A 19,235-nucleotide genomic window follows, 5' to 3' on the forward strand; every position below is an offset into this window, starting at 1 on the left:
CAGCCCCTGAGCTCCCCGGGGCCGTTCCTGCCTCGCTGTTTGTGGGTCAGTGAGCAGCTCTGGTGAGTGTCAGGGCTCAGCGAGTTCACACAGAGCTATCAACCACTGCCAGACAGTGACACAGCCCAGAACAGATCACACAGCACAGGGCCACAGCAGAAGGAAAGGTAAACCAAAATAGAGAGAAACCCTGCAGCTGATTTCAGTTGTTTGAATGAGAGAACACCAGAGCATTTGGTGGCCAGTTTGCAGTATTTTTATTGCCCTTTTACAGCCAGTGCCTGTACCAGGTCTAAATAAGTTTTTTACTGACAATAATTAAATTCAAAGAATTATCTACATGAAATTATATTTGAAAATATAGTATGTAAATCACATTAATTTATTTCATAGTATTTGAATTATATATTCTTAATATCAGTGATGAGAACATTTGTATCATCTATAATGCTTGGAGAGTTGCACTAGAGATTAAACTACTTATTTTCTATAATGAAATATTACCATTTTGTATGGGCTCCAGATTTTATTTGAGCTCCTAACTTACGCAAACCTTGCGCTTTACACTTCTTTCTATGGGAAGAATCTTTAGCAGTGTGTTTTCTAATTTGGGATTGCTGAAAACCAGGATAAGGGAGTGCAGACCCGGAAAAATGTACTGAAATACTAAAATGAGAAATGTCATATAATTTTCCTGCTTTGTGACATAAACCATATTTAAGACCAAACATACAAAGTTGATGCTGTACATCACTAAGAAGGAGAAAATAGATTTCATGGCTCTGATGTGGGCATCCATGCTGAGGTCCTTCATGGAGTTTGTCTGCATCCTGCGCTTGTGTCTCCAGAGAGAAAAGAGAAGGAAAACAGCAGCAAAGATGACAACCATGAATGAAGCAGCATATTCAAAGCCAGCAAGAAAAAAAGAAGGGAAAAAATGTTTATCCATTTTGATATTTGCTGTCCCAAAATTTCCTCGTCCAGTGGAATTGCTGTTGCAGTGCGGTTTATCAGCGATGTCATAGGCAACGATGCCAACAGCCAAAGCTAAAATCCCTGATCCCAAGAGAAGCCAGGGCACAATCCTGTCAATTTTTACTTTCAGGTAGATAAAGAACCTGTTCCTGAAATTGGCAATTTTTATGCAATAAAAAGCACAAAGAGACGCAGAAAACCACAAGTTGCAATGATTAAAAAAGGCTTCAAAAAATACAGCTAGTTGAAGTATGGTGGGAACATAAAGGTAATTGGGATAAATAAAGGAAAGAAATTTATATACCCAGGAGATGCACAAATAGCAAAACCTGGAGCATCCCAGCAGCAGCAAGATCTTCTCATTGGAGTTCAGGATTTTCTTTTTGATCCAGGCAATGCAAAGCACACAAACAATGAAAGCATTTATCCACATGCCGGGAAATGCCTCCAGGGTGATGATGGCAACAGTTAAGACCCCATATGAAGTGACATTGAATTGCTGTGGAGAGTGACAAGCTTCCATGGTGTGAGCTGGGGAGCAGTGCTGTGCTGGCCCAGGGGGCTGTGGCAGCAGAGGCTGAGGCAGGTCAGTGGCTGCTGTTGGTGGAGTGTCAGGGATGGCAAGAGGAGCTTTATAGAGCTGCTGCTGCTGCTGCTGCTGCTGCTGGGGGGATTTTGGTGTTGCTGCTGTGGGCAGCAGGGCAGGTGCAGGGATGTAAATGTGCTGGGTATCCCCTTACCCGGGGCCAGAGTCACTCTTGACTATTTGAATGTTGGTTCAGGGGGCCTGTGCTGGGTGCCACAAACAGCAGAGATGTTTTTGTGTGGTGGAGAGTGTTGTGATTTTGAGAGTGATCCCTGTTTGATCAGTGTCAGGCTTCAGGATATAGATTCTTCTATTCCTTTGTCACCTACTATGTGCAATTTTATTTTTTTATTGCACTCAGTTTTAGATGGTTTTTTTTGTTGTTATTTTTTTTACATTTATGATAGGCACACTATTGCCTCGAGGAAATTTTTCATTTCCTGCTAATGCCTGTTCTCTGCTTAAGGCTTTGATGTGAGTTTCCTCCTCTGTTCCTGAATGAATAGAAAACACTCTGGGGTGTTGTTGGATTTTTTTTTCCTTGTTTGTTTGCTTGCTTGCTTGCTTGCTTCTTTCTTTTTCTCTCCATATCTTTGGGAATAAAAGTTATTTCTATTACAACTGGTGTGTAGTTGGACTGTCTGTACTGGGACTATGCAGAACCACACCATGGCTGAAATTTGGGCTCAGCTCTGCATGGGGAATCTGGACCCTTGAAATCAATAGAATATAAAATCAGAGTCTCAAATACCAGGTTTTCAGTGCATGGAATGTGTGGATTGGGTCTTTAAAACACAGGGTCTGCTTTTAGTTCAAAGCCTTCCCCTCCAGTGTCATTGGAGAAGGGGAGAGATTCACCAAGACTTTGTACCTGCCACCTGCTGTGGAGACTGTGTGGTCTTGGGAAAAGGAAATATTGTAGTGATTAAGATGGTACTCTGGTTTAAAAGGTTGTTTCTCTCATTTCATGAGCAGGAGCAAATCTTTTTGAAGGTAATCTGAAAAATACACACCTGGCACTGTGTATGCAGTAAATTATCCCTCTGAGCCAGAGCTGGTGAAAGAAATCAACAGTTAGATTCTGTTCTGTTGATGTTGGAATAATTTAATATTTACATGACCTGCTGTGGATTGTTAAAATTGATACCTGCCAGACCCTCCACCCAGCCTCTTCTTCACCCTTGCTCTGCAACAGGTCAACAGGGAAAATAGAAGATGGAAAAGGTCATGGGTTCAGATAAGGACAGGGAGATCACCTGCCAGTTACGGTCATGGAGAAAACAGACTCAAATTTCCAAAAATCAATTTAATTTATTGCTGTTTGAATATAGAGTAGGATGGTGAGGAACAAGCACAAAACTAGAGCACTGTCCCTTCCACCCTTCTTCATCACAGCTCAAAATTCACTTTCATTCCCAACTTCCCCACCTCCTCCCCAACATGGTGCAGGGTGACACTGAATAGAGGTTGCAGTCAGTCCATAAAAATTTTCTCTTCCAATCCTTCCTCTTCATGCTCTCTTCCCTGCTAGAGTGTGGACCCCATCTGTGGGCTGCAGTCCTTCAGGATCAGACGTCTCCAATATGGGTGCTCCTCAGACTGCAGTTCTTCAAGGTACAGCCATCCCACCCAGTGTTACAAGTGGTAAAATTGCAAAAATATTGCAAAAAACAGAGACACAGCAGAAAGAAATAGAAACCCAAACACAAATAAACCTGATGCTGAGTACAGTCATTTTTCAATCAGCAAATGCCAAAGTGCTTGAGGAAGGTTTGCAGTACTCTTATTGTCCCTTTGCATCCAGCCCATGTACCAGATCTAGATGAATTTGTTATTGACAAGAATTGAACTCCGAGAATTACCAAAATGAAATAATAGCAATAATCTAATTCATACTCATTTGACTCAAAGAATTTGAAAGATTTATTCTTAACTTTGGTGCTAAAGAGAGAACATCTGTATCATCTACACTGCCCAGAGAGTTGCATTAGAGATAAAATTGCTTTTGTCTTATAGTGAAATACGAAGACTTTGCATAGGCTCCAGCATTTCTTACAGTTCCTACCTCATGCAATCCTTGCACTTGACACAAGATAGAAACCTTATCAGTGTCTTTTCCAGCTTGGGATTGCTGAAAATCAGAATAAGGGAATGAACACCTGGAAAAGCATACAAAAATAGTAAACTAAGAAATGCCACATGATTTTCTTCCTTTGTTGAAGGAATTAGTGACAGGATCAAAACAATGAAGTTAATACTATATATTATAAAAAAAGAGAGAATAGATTTCACGGCTTTGATGTGGGCATCCATGCTAAGGCTGTTCATGGAGTTTTTCTGCATCTTGCATTTGTGTCTCCAGAGAGAAAAGAGAAGGAGAAGGGCAGAACAGATGGCTGCTGTGAAAGATGTGACAAATCCAAAGCCATAGATAAAATATATCTGGAAAAAATTCTCATCCATTTGGCCACCAACTTTTGAAAAATTTCCTTGCCTGGTGGAATTGTGGTCGATACTGAGCTTTGTAACAGCTAAGTCATAGGCGATGATGCCGATAGCCAAGGCTGAAAGCAATGATGCCAACAAAAGCCAGGGCACAATCCTGTCTGTTTTTAGTTTCAGGTAGATGAAGAAGCTGTTCCTGAAATTGGCAATTTTTATACAATAAAAAACACAAAGAGAGGCTGAAACCCACAAGTTGGAACAATTAGAAAAGCTTTGAAAAAATACAATCAGTTGAAATGTGGGTTGCACATAAAGGTAATTGGGATAAGTTATTGAAAGGGAGCAATACACCCATGAGAAGCACAAATAACAAAACCTGGAGCATCCCAGCAGCAGCAAGATCTTCTCATTGGAGTTCAAGGCTTTCTTTTTGACCCAGGCAATGCAAAGCACACAAACAAGGAAGCCATTTATCCACATGCCAGGAAATGCCTCCAGGGTGATGATGGCCAAAGCCATGGCCCCAAATGAAGTGACATTGGATTGCTGTGGAGGGCGACAAGCTTCCATGGTGTGAGCTGGGGAGCAGTGCTGTGCTGGCCCAGGGGGCTGTGGCAGCAGAGGCTGAGGCAGGTCAGTGGCTGCTGTTGGTGGAGTGTCAGGGATGGCAAGAGGAGCTTTATAGAGCTGCTGCTGCTGCTGCTGGGGGGATTTTGGTGTCGCTGCTGTGGGCAGCAGGGCAGGTGCAGGGATGTAAATGTGCTGGGTATCCCCTTACCCGGGGCCAGAGTCACTCTTGACTATTTGAATGTTGGTTCAGGTGGGGCTGTGCTGGGTGCCACAAACAGCGGAGATGTTTTTCTCCAGTGGAGAGGGTTGTGATTTTGAGAGTGATCCCTGTTGGATCAGTGTCAGGCTTCAGGATCTGAGTTCTACTGTCTCATGATAACCTCCAATAAAGAAGTCAGTTTTGGATGTATTAATTCAAAACTATTTTTTATTTTGTTATTTTTGATATTGATAGAGGGCAGCACATTGCCTTGGGAGAATTTTAATTTCCTGATATTCCTGTTGTCTGCCTTATGCTTTGATCTGTGTTACCTCTCTGGTTTTGCTGATAGCAGAAAAACTTAGCATAGGATAGGGCATTTCTTTCCTTATTTATTAGTTTTTCTTTCTTTCTTTCTTTCTTTCTTTCTTTCTTTCTTTCTTTCTTTCTTTCTTTCTTTCTTTCTTTCTTTCTTTCCTTCTTTCTTCTATTCTTTCTTTCTTTCTTTTCTTTCTCTTCTTTCCTTCTTTCCTTCTTTCTTCCCATATGTTGTGAGGTGTATGAAAGTTATTCCTATTACAAGAGGATTGTGAATATGAACTGTCTGTTCTGGGACTGTTCTTGTAAAGCGATATTAAATGAAAATTTTTATTAATTAAATTAAATTGCAACACAATACCATGATTGGGATCTGGCCTCAAATCTTTGGGGGGAATATTTCACCTTAGAAAAATAATGCCATAAAATCAGAGTCTCCAATGCTGGATTTTCAAGCTTGAAGATATGGATCAGATGCTTGACACACAGGTGTTTTCTGCTGGTTCAAATCCACCCCTCTCATATTTTGAGAAGGAGAAGGGTTATCCAACAGTTTGTATCTCCCACCCATATGCATATTTTGGATGCCCTTGTGCATCTCAAATGGCATAAGACTCCTGTTTTTGTGCATCTGGATGGACACACAGCTGTATTGGGATCTGAGTCACGTCACACACATAATAAATTGGTACCATCTGTGCTTTTCCAGGCCGAGCCTCTTTCCTCTCCAGAATCTGTTTCTTTCTCCCTTTAGGACATGGGGAATCCCAGATGATTAGCCTTAGTTAGCTAGCTAGTTAGGTGAAGGGTTGCCTAAGTTCTGGCCCATTCCATTACAGCTGTGTATCAACTCTAATGCACAGTGTTTATGTCCTTAACAACTGGAGAGGAATGCTCTGAGCATCAGTTCCCACAGAGGGAAATTTCCTGTTGCCCCTATCCCAGGTGACACCTGGGGAAATAAGACTTTTTGTTGTGGAATACCTGTATGACTTGCCTTACATAAAGCCTGTTTTTTTCCCAGATCCCCAGGAAGCTTATGTACCATTTTTGATTGAGTTTTGCTGCATTAATAGCTGTGTTACTGCTGGCCAGCCCAAGCAGAGCAGCTCTGCCCCAGCAGTTGTTCCCAATGTGCCCCAGTGACAACCCAGAGGCTGAGGAGTAGCAGACTGAACAGGTATCAGTGAATCTGGTGAGATCTCATCCAGATCATGAAGTCAGGAAATCCTAATCTCAAGAACCTGCATTCTGATCTCCTGCACCCTTCCTGCCTTATCTCTTCTTAACAGTCCCAACGCAGTACAAGCAGGCAGGAAATGCAGATATTTTACAAGTAAAATAATTCCGAGCATCCTCCCTTCTTGTTTTCACCTAATTTTGGCACTACTTTAAATTCACCAAAAAAGAAAAAAAATGTACAACCTGTATGTGGCTGTACATGTACAATGTACAGTGTAAACCTGACAATTTACAATGTAAACCTTTACAATGTAAACCTGAGATGGGGCAGCACTGCATCTGTGTCAAACCTCTGACTTTGCTCTAGGCTCTCAGCCAGGGCAGCATTGCACTGATGGGAATGAGCTGCTGTATTAAAGAAAAAGGATTTTTCCTGATATTGGATGGTCTTGTGGAGAGAGCTCCATAAACCCTTAGTGCCTACAAAATCAGAGCCCTGCAGGAAGAGGAAAGGGTTTGTCTTCTCTTGGGCAAGATTTACACTTGGAATGTCCATGTCTGGATCCAGGCAGTGCTGGGGCCCAGGGGCTCCCTGTGAGGGGAGGTTGGGGCTGCACCATGCCGGGCACACTGTGGTGTTTCCTCAGGTGTTGGTGGCATCAGGGTTTTGACCAGACCGAGACAACCTCTGACCCTGTAGGTGGGCATGTGTGAGTGCAGCTGTGTCTGTGCTGGGCTGTACTGTACAGGTGTAGAGCAGGAACTGCCACAGGAAAGTCCCAGTAAGAGGAATCCCCATTACACCAGAGAGGCGAAGACTGGGAATTCCAAAAAGAAGGGCTTGAGAGAAACCTGCCATGTTTTCTGGAGACCTGCACAACCTCTGCTCAAAAGAAAAAATGGAACTAAAAGGGGGAAGCAGTAGTGTGTTGTGTCTCTTTGGTAGACTCTGGTGGTGCCTCTCTCTTTTTTTTGAGATGGTGCTTCCCTCTCCCATTTTCAGGCTGTGAGGTGAGAAATGTTCGCTAGGCCTCGGCCTTGATGAGCAGCACCGGGGCCCGGCTCCTCCTGAGCTCATCAGAACTACTGTCTGCTGCCAGGAACTGCTGCTGCCTCATGAGATCCTGGGCTTTTTTATGGACAGCCTAAGAAATCACTTTTTTTCCTGCCTGAATATAACATCCTGATTCTCACACTTTCAAAGAAAGAGTGTTGAACTGAAGTGCAGCCAGGATGAAACATTGTTATGACTAAAGCCCACTTTCTTGCAGGCACTATAAACAAAAATGAGGGTCCAAAATGAGACCCTTTGAGCTCTCCTAGCGTGCTGCGACCAGTGGGGCCTTACATAGCTGGGAACTCTCAAGTTTGCTGTACTCAGAGAATCCCAAACAACAACTGATCCTGGGCCAATCCCCTCACTCCTTGAGGCTCAACCCTTGGCCTGGTGAAGAGATGTAAAGACATCCAAAGTGAGTATTTCTCTGCCTTTGAGGGGAAATTTTCACAGGTACCTTGCAGTGACTCTTTCTGTCTGTGTGCATATACATGTGAATATGCTTTGACAAACATGGGAGAAATGCTGCTCTCTTAAATGTTTAAGTATCTTAGATATTTATGTAAGTTAGGCCTGTAAATAAGTTTAATATAAGCTAAAAGCTAAGATAATTGCTGTTAAGTGTTATTGCTTTGCTAAATTCTTAAATTTAATATGAAAGTTAAGTACTTTTGAGTGTTGTTAAGCTTTGAGGCCTTATTCCTTTTTATCCTTGCCCTTTCTGTCATTTTGTTGCACACACCGAAACATGCACACACACACACACACACACACACACACACACACACACACACACAGTCCTTGGTTAATTTTTTGTTTTGATTGATGGGATTTTTTTCCCTGTTTTTTTTACCCTTGGTGTGCCTTAATTTTCTAGTAAGTAGTAGAGTGAATCTTGCCAAACTTCATCATGCTCTTGATTATTATTAAATCTCTTTCTTACTGATAGACCTGCCAGTGATTTTTGAAGCAATCTCAAACACTCATTTTGTAACAGGGCTGTAGTTGCTTCTGGCTGAAGGGGAGATGTTGATGTTGGGCTTTCTCTGGACACGTGGGTTGAACAGGCTGTAACTCCCATTCCTGGCCCAGCAAAGGGGAACAGGTGCTCATCACTTCTTTCATGTCTCTATGACTTCCAAGAGTGTTGGAACACTGCCTTGTTTTTAGCAGTGCCCCCAGCCCCTTTTATGTCTCTGCTCAGGGGAATGCTGTGTCCAGAAGACCTTGGGCTTTAGCTCCTCCCTTGTCTGAGGGAGGCCTCAGATATTTGGTCTCCACCCCTGGCAGATACTTTCCTCCTGCAATAAGAGGCCAAACCCTGCTATGAATGGGTGGAAAATGCACCATTGGCACCAGGCATAGGATAAGATGTCCCTCTGTGCCTAAGCTAGTGACAGAAATGAACAAACCAGATTCTGCTCTGTTCATGCTGGAATTATTTCATGTTCAGAGAGTGTGCTGGGGTTTGTTGAACTTGGGCAGGTGCCATGTCCCCACTTAGCTGCTCCTTTATTCTTGTTCTGTAGTAGGCCAAGGGTAGAATCAGTGTTACTGTCATGGAGAAAACAGACTTGAGTTGAGAAAAATTAATTTACTTTATTGGCTACTGATAATAGAGTAGCATAATGAGCAACAAGCACTAAACTGGAACCCTTTGCCTTCCCCTCTCCATCTTCACAAATCAAAACTCAGTCTTTCATTCCTGGCTTCTCCACCTCCTCTGCCACAATGGTGTGGGGGGATGGGGAATGAGGGGTGCAGTCAGTGCATAAAAAGTTTTCCACTCCTTCCTCCTCGCTTTCTTCCATGCTCAAGTGTGAATCCCATCTGTGGGTTGCAGTCCTTCAGGATCAGGCAGCTCTGACATGGGGTTGCTATTGTTTGTAGTCTTTCAAGTTGCACCCACCACCCCAAGTATCACAAGTGATAATATTGTAAAAAGCAGAGACATAGAAGAAAGAAATAGAAATCCAAACACAAAGAAACCTGATGCTGAGTACAGTCATTTTTCAATCAGCAAATGCCAAAGTGCTTGAGGAAGGTTTGCAGTACTCTTATTGTCCCTTTGCATCCAGCCCATGTACCAGATCTAGATGAATTTGTTATTGACAAGAATTGATCTCAGAGAATTACCTGAATGAATTACCTGAATTACCTAAATGAACTGCTACCAATAATCTAAGTCATACTTATTTGTTTCAAAGAATTTGAAAGATTTATTCTTAACTTCAGTGGTAAAGAGAGAACATCTGTATCATCTACCTGGAGATTTCCATTACAGATAAATTGACTTTTGTCTTATAACGAAATACGAAGACTTAGCGTAGGCTCCAGCTTTTATTACAGTTCCTACCTCATGCAATCCTTGCACTTGACACAGGATAGAAACCTTATCAGTGTCTTTTCCAGTTTAGGATTGCTGAAAATCAAAATAAGGGAATGAATGCCTGGAAAAGCATACAGAAATTCAAAAATAAGAAAAGCCACATGATTTTCTTCCTTCCTTGCATAAATCAGTGTCAAAATAAAAAATATAAAGTTGATGCTGTGCATTACTAAGAAGGAGAGAATAGATTTCATGGCTTTGATGTGGGCATCCATGCTGAGGCTGTTCATGGAGTTTGTCTGCATCTTGCATTTGTGTCTCCAGAGGGAAAAGAGAAGGAAAACAGCAGAAAAGACAACTGCTGTTAATGAAGTGGAAAACACAAATTAAAAAAAAAATATATATAGGCAGTAAATGTTCATCCAGCCTGATAATGTGTTTCAGATAATATCCTTGACTACTGTCATTGTGATTGTTACTGTGTTTCATTAGAGATGTGATAAACAACAATGCTGAAAATAAAGGCCAAAAGCACAGATTCAACATGAGCCATGGCACAATCTTGTCAATATTTACTTCTGTGTAAATGAAGAAGCTGAAATTGATCATTTTTATACAATAAAGCATACAAAGACTGGCTGAAACTCCTATGTTTGAACATTCAAAAAAGCTTTGAAAACCTGCAAGTGATTCATGTAGGAGAGGAACACAAAAGTGATAGGGATGCATTATTAAAAGAAAAGAATATACCCATGAGATTCATAAATACCAAAACCTGCAGCATCCCAATAGCAGCAAGATCTTCTCATTACAGTTCAGTGTTTTCTTTTTGACCCAGCCAATGCAAAGCACAGAAGCAAGGAAAGCACTGATCCACATGCCAGTAAATGCCTGGACAGTGATTGTCTTAGGCTGTGAGATGTAGCTGGGAGTGTATATTCTATTGCCATCTGTTAGAGGTGAGGCAGTTTACTTCTGTTAATCAGGCCACCTGTTAAAACCAGATGGGACAGCTTTCGTCATCTCTTCCAAGACCAATCCTCCCTCAGGGGAGATATCTACTGTTAATGGGTTATTGAGTGTCTCTGCATGACTGATAAAATTACATCATCCCATTGGGAGATGCTCCACCCAGGGGGAGGAGCCAGCATTCCTACCTAGATATAACCTGAGATTTGGAGAACAAGAGGTAGCCTTTTCCCACTGGGTTCTGAGAGGAAGATCAGGCCCATCTGCAGCACTACTGGACCTTCAGAGGAAAACCCCACGCTTCTACAGGATCACTGCTTCAACAGAACCACAGCTGTCACTACAGGAGGGCTGCAGCCACTATTTAATGGGACTGCTACCAACACCCTGACCCACCAGGTGTCAGGTCGTATTCTGACGGTAAGTAGTTTTTTTTGTACCATTATATTTTTAATTTTCCTAGTAAAGAACTGTAATTCCTATTCTTCTATCTTTTTCTGAGAGCCTCTTAACTTCAAAATTATAATAATTTGGATGGAGGGGGTTTACACTTTCCATTTCAAGGGAGACTCTGGCATTTCTTAGAAGACACCTGTCTTTTCAAACCACGGTAGTGATGATGGCCAAAGCCATGGCCTCATATGAAGTGACATTGGATTGCTGTGGAGAAGGAGAAGCTTCCATGGTGTGAGCTGGGGAGCAGTGCTGTGCTGGCTCAGGGGGCTGTGGCAGCAGAGGCTGAGGCAGGTCAGTGGCTGCTGTTGGTGGAGTGTCAGGGATGGCAAGAGGAGCTTTATAGAGCTGCTGCTGCTGCTGCTGGGGGGATTTTGGTGTCGCTGCTGTGGGCAGCAGGGCAGGTGCAGGGATGTAAATGTGCTGGGTATCCCCTTACCCGGGGCCAGAGTCACTCTTGACTATTTGAATGTTGGTTCAGGTGGGGCTGTGCTGGGTGCCACAAACAGCAGAGATGTTTTTGTGTGGTGGAGAGTGTTGTGATTTTGAGAGTGATCTCTGTTGGATCAGTGTCAGGCTTTAGGATCTGGGTTCTTCTGTCCCTTCTTTGCCTATGATGATCCTGCAAAGCCCAACTGTGATTAGCAGTTGAGGGGACTCAGTGTCCTTTTTAGTCTAAGACTCTGGGTGCTGCAATATTCAACCCAGATGCTGGAAAAGTGGAGTTTATTTTGATCCTTCACAGGCATTGAAATGGGTGTCTGCTTTGCCAGTGGCATTGACATAAACATAAGTGAAGAGCCCCATAGTGGGTCAGTGTAGCAGGCACAAGGCCTGCACGGCCTCCTTGGCGATCAGAGGCCTGAGCTAGGAAATACCAAGTCAGCATGACTAAGGCTTTAGAAGCCCCTCTCTTCCGCCTTTGGGACCCTGCTTATCTCCCTGTAAACCCATAGGTCACTTTCCCCTGACCCTTACTATTGGACAGTTTTCAAAACCCCTGTAGGGTACAAAAACCCCTAACTCTGCCCGGTTCGGCAGAAGAGCTGTCACTGGACCCTTCGCGGAGACCCGAATAAAAGAACCCTGCGGAACCCATACAGTGCTTCTCTCTCTCTTCTCTCTCTCTCCCCTGCGTCTGCTGCGGCGGCACCTAGGGGTGCACTGGGCAAGTTGAAAGAGCTGAAATCACAAAAGAGCTGGCTGCAAATCACTATAGCTTGCCTAGGTTGCCTGAGCCCCCCCACTGAGCTATCCTGGCCGGCCGGCATTCCCTGCTAGGCTTCTGCCCTGAGGGTAATAGCCCGGCCATAGGTCAGGTGATGGGAGCCAAGAAAGTAAAGCTGTTATTTTTAACATGTTTAATTTGGATCATATGGAGAAAAAAGGGTAAAAATCGGGACAAGTCCTTATGCCAGGGTTCTGATCTCATCTGCTTGGGAAAGTGAAAGCTTTTAAAGATGGCACCATGCTGAGTTCCCCTCACACTGCAGTGCCCTAAAGCTTCCATATCAATTTAGAGTGTGAAAGCTGTGAGGTTTTTCTCAGGCTGGTTGTGTTAAGCTCTGGAGGGCATGGACTGCCCATGCACTTTGGGGTAGTCCAGGACCTGTCACATTTGGCCTTGCACATCAGGACCACAATAACTAAGGAGATCTCGTGTGATGCTGTGGTGGAAGCAGGAAAAATGAAACCCCAACCCAGAGCTCTATGGCTTCAGGAAATGAACCACCAGGATTTTCTCTCTTCCAAACGATGATAGCCATGTTTTCTGTGGGACATAAGAGCCAGCAGTGTTTTACATGAATATTCATATCACATCCTCCTAATTGTGTTATTTTTGTCCATCATAAAGTCTTGTGGATGTGACCCCAGAGCAGTTTTCTATATTGTGCCAGCCCTGGGCAGCCATTGCCATTGACTTCTGACATCTCTCATGTGTCAGCTTCTCCAGGCTGGGCACATCCTGCATCTGTGGCCATGGGCTGTGCAGGGTGGCTGTGCTGATGGACACCCTGTCCCCTGCAGTGCCAGCTGAGTGGGGCTGGTGCACAGGACAGGGATTCTGTGCTGGCTGTCACATTGTCAGGGGTTTCACAGAAATGGAAGAAGGGATCTGCAGTGTGGTTCACTGGGGCTGTGGTGTTTTGTGTGGTGCCTTCTGCAGGTTCTGGGTTTTGCCTGCTGTGGCACGTGAGGTTGTAAGGGATGATGTTGCACTGGATGTAGGAAATAAGATGGACCTTCCAGGGCTTTCCTGTGAAAGGGGTCAGGAATGCCAGGTTAAAGGATGTAATTCATGAGCAGCAGCAGACGAAGAGGGGATGTGTGGCTGTTCTGTCCTTTCAAGGCCATTCACAGGGGAGATGTTTCCAGCAGAGCTGCTTATGATCTGCCTCTGGACATGAGCTGCTGGTAGAAGTGACCAATTCAGATAAATTTTGTAAATGCTGGCACTATTTTATATTTCACCTGCTGTGATGGGTTGACCTAAGGGAGAAGCCAGACCTCCACCGAGGTGTTCCTCGTCTCTCACCCACAGGAAGGGCAGGGGTGAGAAAAAGGCTGGCAACACTCGTGGTTGGAGATAAAGGCAGGGAGATCATTCAATTGTTACTGTCATGGACCAGATATATTTCACATCAGGAAAATTAATTTGATTTACTGAAATATTGAAAATAGATAAGGATAATGTGGAAGAAAAAGAAAAATTTATCTCACTGCCTCCACACCATTTTCGTCCCAGGCTCAACTGCACTCCACCATCCTCAGCTCCTCCACCTCCTCCTCAACAACCACAGGGGCAAGTCAAACTGGGGCTGATGTCAGCTCTTAACAAGTTGTGTCCTGCACTCTTGACTCCTCAAGAGCTGTTTCCCCGATCGAGAGCAAAGGCTGTTAGCTGGGTGTTTCACTGAGGCAGAGTGCACTGGGCAAAGCCAATCCCACCTCCAGGTCAGGCCAGCAGAGCAGTCCCACAGAGCAGGCAGTGCTGTCCTTGCAGGCAGTGGGGCACAGGGGACACGCAGGGCTGCAGTGGGAAGGGGGCTCTGCACCCCCTGAGCTCCCCGGGGCCGTTCCTGCCTCGCTGTTTGTGGGTCAGTGAGCAGCTCTGGTGAGTGCCAGGGCTCAGCGAGTGCACACAGAGCTATCAGCCACTGCCAGACAGTGACACAGCCCAGAACAGATCACACAGCACAGGGCCACAGCAGAAGGAAAGGTAAACCAAAATAGGGATAAAGCTATTCCTTCCATCCATTTCATTCTGTGAATACCAAAAGATTTGTGGCAGGTTGGCAGTGTTGTTATTCCGTTTATTGCAGCAAGCTTTTGTTCCAGTGTTGCATATTTTCCTGTTCCATTAAGAGTATAGAAATTTGGCAGAATATAATACCATTGTTGGTCCTCAGAGATGAAGGGGAATGGTTGCAGCTCAGCTTAATTTGTGATTATGGCAAATTCAAGATGTAAGTCTTGTCATGTTGAATAAGAACTTTCAGAGTCACAGAATCACAAATCATGCACTTTATTGTCAAAATACAAACTTGGAATTTCCACTAATAAATACATTCACTGGAAGAGCTCTAAAAACATTTAAGGAAAAAAGAAGAAAATAAGGAAGAGCAATGGGTAATTCATTAGGCTCAACTTTACCACCAGTTAGGCTAATGAACACAATTTCACCAGAATTTACAATCTGGCAGAGTCAGAACAGCAAATCTTTACACAGAGCTGTTCCCTGCTATGGGGAGAAGAGCAAAGCAATCCTCTTGTCCTGTCTGCACAGTGGGGTCATAATCCCATCCTCTGCCAGGGAGGATTTGAAATGCCAAATGTGTACTTTTGGGAGAAATGCAGTTGAGGCTGCAGTGACAATCCCTTACTGCTGCCATGGTCAGTGGGTGTGGGCAGGCAGCTGCTGTGGAGGTGAGGGATAGCCAGGGTTCAGATTGCCAAGGCTGTGAGCCTTGGGCAGGGGCTGAACTCTTAATTAGCATCACTCCCTCTTCCACTGGGCTCAGGCAGAGCTGAAGGGGCTCTGCCTGATGATCCAACCCACCACCAGCACACTCTCATGCCCACATTATTCTCTTCACCACACCGGAGCTTAGGCATCCTTCCTAGCATCAGGGCAATTGAATTTGTTAATAACAAAAAGATATCGGAAAGATTTAGCTAAATTGAAATATGATCAAATCGAATTTATCTCACACTAATTTAACTCTATAGATATGGATGACGTTTTCTTAACTAGAATGTAGAAGAGTGAACATGAGTATCATCTACACTGCCTAGAGAGCTGCATCAGAAGTTAAATAACTTGTTTTCTACAGTGAAAGATCAACATTTTGCATGGGCTCCAGCTTTTATCACAGATCCTATTTCATGAAAAAGTCACACTTCACCCAGGAGAGAATCTTCAGGAGTGCTTTTTCCAGCTTGGGATTGGTGAAAATCAAAATAAGGGAATGAACACCTGGAAAAGCACACAAATACATCAAGATAAGAAGCGTCATGATATTTTCTTTCTTTGTGGCATAAATTATTGTCAAGATCAAACATACAAAGTTGATGCTGTACATCACTAAGAAGGAGAGGATAGATTTCATGGCTCTGATGTGGGCATCCATGCTGAGATCCTTCATGGAGTTTGTCTGCATCCTGTGCTTGTGTCTCCAGAGAGAAAAGAGAAGGCAAACAGCAGAAAAGATGACTATCATGAATGAGGCAGCAAATACAAGGCCGGCAAGAAAAAAAGTTGGGAGAAGATGTTTATCCCTTCTGAAAGTTACTTCCCAAAAATTTGCTTGGTAGGTGGACGTGAGGTTGTCCCCCTGCAGAGTTTCACTGAGATCAGATATAATGATGCTGATAGCCAAGGCTAAAATCTCTGACCCCAACAAGATCCAGGGCACTATCCTGTCAATTTTTACTTTCAGATAGATGAAGAAGCTGTTCCTGAAATTGGCAATTTTTATGCAGTAGAAACCACAAAGACAGGCTGAGACCCACAAGCTGGAATAATTAAATAAGTTTGCAAGAGCTCTAAGTAGTTGACCTATGTTTTGATCATGAAGGAATTTGGGATAAATCATTGAAAGGAGGCGGTATATCCATGTGAAGCACAAATAGGAAATCCTGGAGAATCCCAGCAGCAGCAAGATCTTCTCAATAGAGTTCAAGGTTTTCTTTTTGAACCAGGCAATGCAAAGCACACAAACGATGAAAGCATTTATCCACATGCCGGGAAATGCCTCCACGGTAATGATGGCCACAGTTAAGACCCCATCTGAAGTGACATTGGATTGCTGTGGAGAGGGAGAAGCTTCCATGGTGTGAGCTGGGGAGCAGAGCTGTGCTGGCCCAGGGGGCTGTGGCAGCAGAGGCTGAGGCAGGTCAGTGGCTGCTGTTGGTGGAGTGTCAGGGATGGCAAGAGGAGCTTTATAGAGCTGCTGCTGCTGCTGCTGGGGGGATTTTGGTGTCACTGCTGTGGGCAGCAGGGCAGGTGCAGAGATGTAAATGTGCTGGGTATCCCCTTACCCGGGGCCAGAGTCACTCTTGACTATTTGAATGTTGGTTCAGGTGGGGCTGTGCTGGGTGCCACAAACAGCAGAGATGTTTTTGTGTGGTGGAGAGTGTTGTGATTTTGAGAGTGATCCCTGTTTGATCAGTGTCAGGCTTCAGGATGTGGGTTCTTCTGTCCCTTCTTTGCCTATGATGATCCTGCAAAGCCCAACTGTGATTAGCAGTTGAGGGGACTCAGTGTCCTTTTTAGTCTGAGACTCTGGGTGCTGCAATGTACAACCCAGATGCTGGAAAATTGGAGTTTATTTTGATCCTTCACAGGCATTGAAACCCATTTTTGCATTACTAATGGCTTGGCTTTAAGCGTAAGGGATGTGCCCCGTAGTGGGTCAGATGATGGGAGCCATGAAAATAAAGCTGTTATTTTTAAGAATTTTAATTTGGATCATGTGGAGGAAAAGGGTAAAAATCGGGACAAGTTCCTGTGCCAGGGTTCCGATCTCATCTGCTTGGGAAAGTGAAAGCTTTTCAAGATGGCACCATGCTGATTTCCCCTCACACTGCAGTGCCCTAAAGCTTCCATATCAATTTAAACAGTAAAAGCTGTGAGGTTTTTCTCAGGCAAGCTGTGTTAAGCTCTGTAGGGCATGGACTGCCCATGCACTTTGGGCTAGTCCAGGACCTGTCACATTTGGCCTTGCACATCAGGACCACAATAACCAAGGAGATCTCGTGTGATGCTGTGGTGGAAGCAGGAAAAATGAAACCCCAACCAAGAGCTCTATGGCTACGGGAAATGAATCACCAGAATTTTCTCTCTTTCAAATGATGATAGCCATGTTTTCTGTGGGATATGAGAGCCAGCAGTGTGTTACATGAATATTTATATTGCATCCTCCTAATTGCATTAGTTTTGTCCATCATAAAGTCTTGTGGATGTGACCCAGAGCAGTTTTCCAAAGCGTGCCAGCCCTGGGCAGCCATTGCCATTGACTTCTGACATCTCTCATGTGTCAGCTTCTCCAGGCTGGGCACATCCTGCATCTGTGGCCATGGGCTGTGCAGGGTGGCTGTGCTGATGGACACCCTGTCCCCTGCAGTGCCAGCTGAGTGGGGCTGGTGCACAGGACAGGGATTCTGTGCTGGCTGTCACATTCTCAGGAGTTTCCCAGAAATGGAAGAAGGGATCTGCACTGTGATTCCCTGTGGCTGTGGTGTTTTGTGTGGTAACATCTGCAAGGTGCTGGGTTTTACCTGCTGAGTCTGGTGTCATTGGAGGTTGTGAGGGGTGGATATGGCACTGGATGTAGGAAATAAGATGGATCTTCCAGGGCTTTCCTGTGAAAGCGGTCAGACTGTCAGGTTAAAGGATGTAATTCATGAGCAGCAGCAGAGGAAGAGGGGATGTGTGGCTGTTCTGTCCTTTCAAGGCCTTTCACAAGGGGGATGTTTCCAGCAGAGCTGCTTACGACCTTCCCCTGGACCTAAGCAGCTGGTGGAAGTGATCAGTTGAGGTGAATTTTGTAAATGCTGGCAATATTTTGTGTTTCACCTGCTGTGATGGGTTGACCTCAGGAAGAAGCCAGAACTCCACCGAGGTGTTCCTTGTCTCTCACGTGCAGTAAGGGCAGGGGTGAGAAAAACAGCATAGAAAAATGTATGGTTTGAGGTAAAGGCAGGGAGAACACTCACCAGTTACTGTCATGGACAACATGTGTTTGACATCAGAAAAATTAATTTAATTTTTTGAAATATAGAAAAGATAACTGGAAAATGAGTAAGAAATAGAAAAGTTGATCTCGCTGCCTCCACACCCCTTTCATTCCAGGCTCAATTTGATTCCTCCATCCCCAGCTCCTCCACCTCCTCCCCAACAGCAGCACAGGGGCAAGTCAAACTGGGGCTGCAGTCAGCTCTTAACACCTTGTGTCCTGCACTCTTGACTCTGCAAGAGGTGTTTCCCTGATTGAGAGCAAAACATGTTAGCTGGCTGTTTCACTGAGGCAGAGTGCACTGGGCAAAGCCAGTCCCACCTCCAGGTCAGGCCAGCAGAGCAGTCCCACAGAGCAGGCAGTGCTGTCCTTGCAGGCAGTGGGGCACAGGGGACACGCAGGGCTGCAGTGGGAAGGGGGCTCTGCACCCCCTGAGCTCCCCGGGGCCGTTCCTGCCTCGCTGTTTGTGGGTCAGTGAGCAGCTCTGGTGAGTGCCAGGGCTCAGCGTGTTCACACAGAGCTATCAGCCACTGCCAGACAGTGACACAGCCCAGAACAGATCACACAGCACAGGGCCACAGCAGAAGGAAAGGTAAACCAAAATAGGGATAAAACTATTGATTGCAGCCATTTTATACTGTGAATACAAAAAGATTTGTGGCAGGTTGGCAGTATTGTTATTCCATTGTTTGCGGCAGGTTTGTGTTCCAGAGTTGCATATTTTTCTGTTCCATTAAGAGTATAGAAATCTGGCAGAAAATGAAGCCCTTCTTGATCCACAGAGATGAAAGGGCATGGTTGCAGCTCAGCTTAATTTGTGATTATGGCAAAATCAACATGTAAGTCTTGTCATGTTGAATAAGAACTTTCAGAGTCACAGAATCACAAATCATGCACTTTATTGTAGAAATACA

General features: G+C 44.5%; 5 protein-coding genes across 7 annotated transcripts in view; 1 reads left to right on the plus strand and 4 right to left on the minus strand.

The window, feature by feature from the left end:
• Positions 1-160: 160 nt before the first annotated feature.
• Positions 161-2,137, minus strand: LOC135295898 (taste receptor type 2 member 7-like). Its single transcript, XM_064411733.1, has one exon. It carries the CDS (start codon positions 1,496-1,498, stop codon positions 539-541), a length of 960 nt encoding a protein of 319 aa, XP_064267803.1. The 5' UTR covers positions 1,499-2,137; the 3' UTR covers positions 161-538.
• Positions 2,138-2,314: 177 nt separating this feature from the next.
• Positions 2,315-7,493, minus strand: LOC135295899 (taste receptor type 2 member 9-like). Its single transcript, XM_064411734.1, has one exon. The coding sequence runs from the start codon at positions 4,574-4,576 to the stop codon at positions 3,623-3,625; it is 954 nt and encodes a 317-aa protein (XP_064267804.1). The 5' UTR covers positions 4,577-7,493; the 3' UTR covers positions 2,315-3,622.
• Positions 7,494-7,611: 118 nt separating this feature from the next.
• MEP1A (meprin A subunit alpha) overlaps positions 7,612-19,235 on the plus strand; it is a 51,981-nt gene continuing 40,357 nt past the window's right edge. The window contains exon 1 of one of the 3 annotated variants that reach the window (XM_064411729.1): positions 7,612-7,747. The gene's annotated coding sequence lies outside the window, so the exon portion shown is untranslated. Of the gene's footprint in view, positions 7,786-10,126; positions 11,051-19,235 lie in introns of those variants that run through there. The other 2 variants (XM_064411730.1, XM_064411728.1) reach the window with 2 other exon arrangements.
• Positions 9,685-10,390, minus strand: LOC135298276 (taste receptor type 2 member 123-like). Its single transcript, XM_064415883.1, is given in 2 exon segments — positions 9,685-10,074; positions 10,076-10,390. Coding segments are annotated over 2 exon segments (705 nt in total).
• Positions 15,463-16,416, minus strand: LOC135297874 (taste receptor type 2 member 9-like). The gene has a single exon (XM_064415809.1). It carries the CDS (start codon positions 16,414-16,416, stop codon positions 15,463-15,465), a length of 954 nt encoding a protein of 317 aa, XP_064271879.1.

The sequence above is a fragment of the Passer domesticus genome, chromosome 3 (genome assembly GCF_036417665.1).
Source record: "Passer domesticus isolate bPasDom1 chromosome 3, bPasDom1.hap1, whole genome shotgun sequence".
Taxonomy (NCBI): Eukaryota; Metazoa; Chordata; class Aves; order Passeriformes; family Passeridae; genus Passer; species Passer domesticus.